This window comes from Corapipo altera, unplaced genomic scaffold, assembly GCF_003945725.1.
Source record: "Corapipo altera isolate COAL_440 unplaced genomic scaffold, ASM394572v1 54, whole genome shotgun sequence".
NCBI lineage: Eukaryota > Metazoa > Chordata > Aves > Passeriformes > Pipridae > Corapipo > Corapipo altera.
The window spans coordinates 10,326,864-10,332,465 of NW_020884902.1; the positions used below are offsets into that span (position 1 = coordinate 10,326,864).

At 54.9% G+C, this 5,602-nt stretch overlaps 1 protein-coding gene across 1 annotated transcript; it reads left to right on the top strand.

Moving 5' to 3' along the window:
* The first annotated feature begins 283 nt into the window (after positions 1-283).
* Positions 284-3,781, top strand: LOC113950647. The gene has a single exon (XM_027650652.1). The coding sequence runs from the start codon at positions 351-353 to the stop codon at positions 1,185-1,187; it is 837 nt and encodes a 278-aa protein (XP_027506453.1). The 5' UTR covers positions 284-350; the 3' UTR covers positions 1,188-3,781.
* The last annotated feature ends 1,821 nt before the right edge of the window (positions 3,782-5,602 follow it).

Sequence of the window (5,602 nt, forward strand, 5' to 3'; positions counted from 1 at the left end):
CCGCGCCGCGTGGGTGCGGGCCGGGCCGGGCCGGGCCGGGGTTGAGCGGGGACTCGGGCGCTGCCGGGCCGGGCCGGGCCCGCTCTCCCCCTGGTGTGCCGGGATTCCCAACTCGGCGCGGGGCGCGGCATCGCCGGGTGCCGGCTCACGCTCCGTATTAGGCTCGGAGCCGCTCCGGGGAGCGATCGGCCCGCCCGCAGAGCCGGGCAGGGGCCGGGCCGGCGCTCCGGCCGCACGGGGCCCAGAGCCCTGCTCTCACCGGGGGCCTGTGCGGGAACACGGCTCCCCTGACACCCTTCTCCTCTCGCTCATCCCCCAGGTCCTGTGGTAGCCCCCGCACCTGAGCAGGGATGGAATCACTGGACACCGAGGTGCGGGCACGCAAGACTCTGGGCACTGTGGAGTACGTGGAGTCGTCGGGCTTCGCGCAGGGGGTGCTGCCCACCAGGAAGGATGTGGTGCAGAACATGCTGTACCTGCTGCAGCCCAAGAGGGCCGGCCAGGCCCAGCGCTCCAAGGAGGACGCGGCACAGCTGCTGGCAGAGCACCTGCAGGAGCACTGGCTGGTCTGCAACCTGCACACCATCGCCACGCAGAACATAAAGAAACTCATCCTCAAAATGTACGAGGAGTTCACCAGGTTGTACCAGACCAGGAAGCAAAGACAGAACCAGAAGTTCTCCGATCGGGCCGACAAATTCAACGAGAGCTCGGAGAAGCTCTTTGATGTGTTCTGCACAGACACACAAATGAGGGATAAACTGGAGGAGTACAGTGGGATAAAAATGACCAGCATCGAGTGGAAGTTTCTGGAAGACCAGAGGAGCGAGAGAAAAATGTACTACGAAGATTTCACAGAGAAGCAGGAGCTGAAGATGATGGAGAGGAGGCAGAAGATCCAGTGTCTGGAGCACTTCAGGAAGCTCGCCAGGGAGGAGAAGGAGGGGAGGAAGGCGAAGGCGAGGGACCGGGGCGAGGAGCAGTCGGACGAGGGCACGAGCGTGGACGAGTCGTACCCGGCGGAGGAGGAGAACGGCGGCGCCCCGGCCTTCTCGCTGCGGGGCCGGCGCAAGCGCCGCTGCACCGCCAGCACCACCGCGCCCCTGGAGGGCGAGCACATACGGATGAGCATCCGCAGGGTCAGGCCTGGCTTCTACGAGACTGTGGAGAAGGTGAAGAACTGCTAGCGCCCGCCGCGGGGTGGGCACGGCTGCTGGAGTGCCAGGGGCAATGCACACCGGAGGCAAGTTTGAAACCCCACCACCCACTGGAAGTGATTGTTGTGGATCCCCAAGCCAGAGCTCAGGAACATCCTGCCTCCAGGGAAGAGGGCTGGGATGATGACAACTGCAGCAAGGACTAAACCATGTGGATTTGGAAGGATGAGCTGTTAGCGGCCAGCGATGCCAAGGCTCAAATGTGGCCGATGATCCAAGGTTACGTAGCGTATAAGCCTCTTATTCCAAGGTCCTGTCTGCACCCGTGGAGTTTGGAAGTCTCTCAGCATTTCTGAGCCAGTGGTGGCCTAACAGTACAAACCAGGACTGGGATTTGCTGCAGGGTAATAGCTTGGACTTGCTGCTCCCAGAGAATCCATGCGCTGAGGAGCCCTGGCCCCCGTTGGCTGCAGCAGGGCCAAAGGGACTCGGCCCTTCCCACAGGAGGCGGTGTTCCTGCAAGGAAGGAAGTGGGTTTGGAGCATGTGTCACCCAGCCCTAGAGAGGCACACTGCGCTTTTGGGAGGGGATTGCTCTCCTGCTCAAGGTGGGGGGAGAGATCAGGAGACAGTGGAGTGCTTTGGCTGTAAAAGCATTGGTGATTCTGAATGTTTTATTCTAGATTCTATTTTAATGACGTTTCCTTGATCAGGATAAACCTTCCTGTAACTGGATGAGTTTTATCATGAAGTCCCTAATATAGCATCTGGGGTGTGAATCCTAAATGAAGTGGTAATGTTTTACCTTCGGGGGGAGGGGGGTAACATAGGGGGAAATACAAATTGCATTATTTAGTTTTAAGATGAGAGTAATTTTATAAACTATTATCCTACCTTTTTAGGATATAGGGAAGAAAAAGCCTTCCCAGGTGTGGGTAGCTGTGGTGTTCTCAGCAGCAGGCACCCGGATCTGGGCTTGCTTTTCCACCCTCAAGGTCATGCAGACCAGCAGTGGGGAGATAGTAGTTTTCCACCCAGAGACTGTTTGAACAAAGCGTGACCCTCTTGCCCACGTACATCCTGAGCAGTGACGTGTCTGTGACTTTTTTAGTTAGAGTTGCTTTACTGGTTTTTAAAGAGGAGAGACTTGAACTTCCAGTGAAACCCAGTGCTGGAGATCTCTCTGGTGAGGTTCCCAAACCTTGCCAGACCACACTGAAAATGGAAACACCCCCCCCCAAGTCTCTATTTGTCCACAAAAGATCTCTGGTAGAAAAAGAGCAAACTTGCCTGGTTTTAAAATTTACCTTCCAGTGTGAATGTTGGTTTCCCCACTCCAGTATCTCAGCTTTTCCCCATTTCTTTCCTCTCCGTCCTGCACATCATTTACTGACATTAACTCGTGCTCTTTCATTCTTTGGCTTTTGCTCCCTTTAACAATAAATGCATGTACAAATAATTTTGACAGTTCCTTTCCTTTTGATGAATCAAGTGCTCAGACTGCTTTAAAGTCCCGTGCCAGAGGAGGAAGGGAACACAGAGCAGCTCTGGTGCCGTGGGCAGGGCTGGGCTGGCAGCCCTGGCTGTGCTGCCCCAGCTGGCCCCGTGTCCCGAGCGCTGCGGTTCCTTCCCGGGGCCCTGGCTCCTCAGGCAGGGCCAGGGCCTCGCTCTGTGTCTGAGCAGCTCTCCGTGGGAAGATGCTCCAGGACGTGTAGTGCCGTGTATTCACATCACTCTAGAGTTACAGGTTTGATTGCAGCACCCCCAGCCTCCGCTGCCTGACACTTGCAGCCTCCCTCTCTCCTCTGATGTGCTTCACTGACTTCCCCGTGCAAATTATGTCACGTTTAAACTATTTGCCTTCCAGCCCTGAAGTGCTGGACTTGAGCCTCTCACTGGGCCTCTACACCAGCAGCTCTGTTTCAGCAGGGAATATAGCCAAGCTCGGACCTCGCCGAAGTAGAAGTGTTTTAATAACTGCTGTAACCCCCCTCGTATTACAGATATAGCTGACAGTATAAATGCTTGTGTGTAAAGCAAATCCACCGGGGTTGGCTCGGATACGGAACACAGCTGTATAGTGCTTTATGATTTTCAGGGATTCAGGGAATTTAAGGTTGTCAAATCTGACTTCCTGTTTACCACAGGGAATTACATTTCATTCAGAAGCCCCACACTCAGCCTGCTGGTCTCAGTTGAACTGACGTGTCTGACAGAAAGTCGAGGCGAAGGTGTCAGCAATCTGCTGCCTTCCTCATTGCCTACTTAGTGATTTGCCACCTTCACTGTTTCAAAAAATAAAAAGAAGCAAAAACAAGTCTGACCATCTTCTAGGCTGGGATTCTCTTCACGCCATCCTGCACAGGCTGAGCAGTGTATATTGCATTGAAATCATATTTGGGGCTTTTTTAACTGAGTTTGACTGTGGATAGAGCCAAAGCCTGGCTCTGTTTCTGCTGCAACAGGGGGGAAATTTCTAAATCATGTATTCTGATTACTCTTCTTTGGGACCATGGTGCCTTTTTAATCAGGACAGCAAATCTTGTCCCAGGATTCTGTACTTTTGTACGTTAACAGTTGTTGACTTTCCTTTTTGGTGTGTCCCAAATAAATTAATATAACATACCTCTGGGCTTTTGTTTCTTCTTTCTAAAGGGGGAGGAAAGAGGAAACTGAAGCTAAAATAAATCTTCTCTGCTTCAGCTCTCCCTCATGGGCCCTGCAGGAGCAGCTGTGGTGTGTGCAGGGGGACTGTGTGGGGCAGCAGTAGGGAAGCTGCTGGAAATGGGAATCTAGCTTGGAGCAGCCCAAGGTTAAGGGGGGGAGGGATGAAAGCTCTGCATGTGTTGGCAGCATCTCGTGTGGGCTCTTGGTGCCTCAGGTGTGGGATCGGCATTGGACACAAAGGCCTGATCCCACACATGGGTGTCCCACTGCTGCCTGTTCTGTTGTGGCTCAGGGATTTGGTGTGGGAGATGAGTGAAGGGCAGGGGTGTCCAAGAGACACACAGGGCCATAGTTTGTGCCACAGACCCTCAGCGAGGAAGGGAAGTGGTAAAAGAGGAAATGCTGGAAAGGGCATGTTTGCTTCAACAGCTTTTGCAGGAGGGAACCAAGTTTATCCCAGGGGTATGGACACTTTTGCTGGACACTGAGTCACTGATTTAACCGGGCATTTGAGGAGAAATATCTTCAGCCTTCGCACCCTGAACCTTTCTGCAAGGGGAGCAGTAGAAAGGAGAGGACACCCTGAAACCCCTGCGCCCCAGCCTGGGGCCCTGGCAGCCATGCTGGGCACGTGCCAGCCCCAGGGAGATTTTACAGCCCTCTGCAAGCAAAAGCTGCCTTTTCACAGCCCTTGCAAGTTCCTTAGAGCTGCCCAGGCCAGGCCTAAGCGAGGTCGCACAGAAATCCCCGGCCGATCTCCCAGCACGGATGTGCCACTTCATGTGGCACGCAGCAGCCACTGCTCTGCCTCCTGCCCGGCTCAGAAAGGGGAAGGAACCGAAAAAAAACAACCCAAAATGCAAATCACGGCACTACTGAGCAGGCTGGATGTGGAAAACAATGCCTGTGACTCAGCACAGAAAGAGTCACAAAGCTGGAATTTAAACAAGTCCAGGCCCAGCACTGTGGGCACACGGCTCAGTGTGTTGGGCTGTGCCTGCTCACGAAGGAGGTGGATGGGTACAGGGAGGGGGAAGCGCCAGGGCCCTGTCCTAGAGCTGCCAGACAGCTTAACACAGGGTGACAGGGACAAATTGTGGCACTCCAGGGAAAAAAGTTTTCCCAGAAAGGGTGGAGCAGACATGTGAAGCTGTGTCATGACTGTGCTTGAGCTCAGCACCGGTGGCTGGGCTCCAGGGGAGCTCCAGGAGGGGAGATGAACCTCCTGCTTCACCTGACACCCACACTTTGTCCCCTGGAGGAGAGACACAAGGCACAGGCAGTGGTGAAGCTGCCCCCACCACAGCAGAGCTGGGCACCAAAATCCCAATGTGGGGCACAGGAACCCAGCACGACACCTGCCTGACTCTCATCCCACTGCTCCCACTGCCTCCATGAAGAGTCCCCCTGAATGCTGGAAGGAGCTGCAGCGAGCATTTCCAGGGCAAACATGTTAATTCATTAACCAGACACGCTTGAGGGTATTTCCTGCTCTCGCGGAGGGTGTTGTCTTGTTATTCTTCCCGAGTTTCTGGACAGCAGATGCTTCCTCCTGGCACGGCTTCGGAGCCAACACATACTGCTCCCATCTCTTAAGACTACTAATCCAAGTTCCTCCCCATATTGCCTGGCCCTGCCCCACAGAGTCCCCTCTCACACATTCTCTGGTCCCGCTGAGGTTGGGCTGTGCTGTACAGCGGGAGCCAGCTGGGGTGGGGACAGCTCTGCGCAGCCACAGCAGCCCTGGCAGAGCCCGCTGGGCAGCAGGGACACATCTCC

Coding starts and splice junctions, on each gene's coding strand:
- LOC113950647 (XM_027650652.1), top strand. CDS start 351: ATGGAATCACTGGACACCGAGGTGCGGGCACGCAAGACTCTGGGCACT.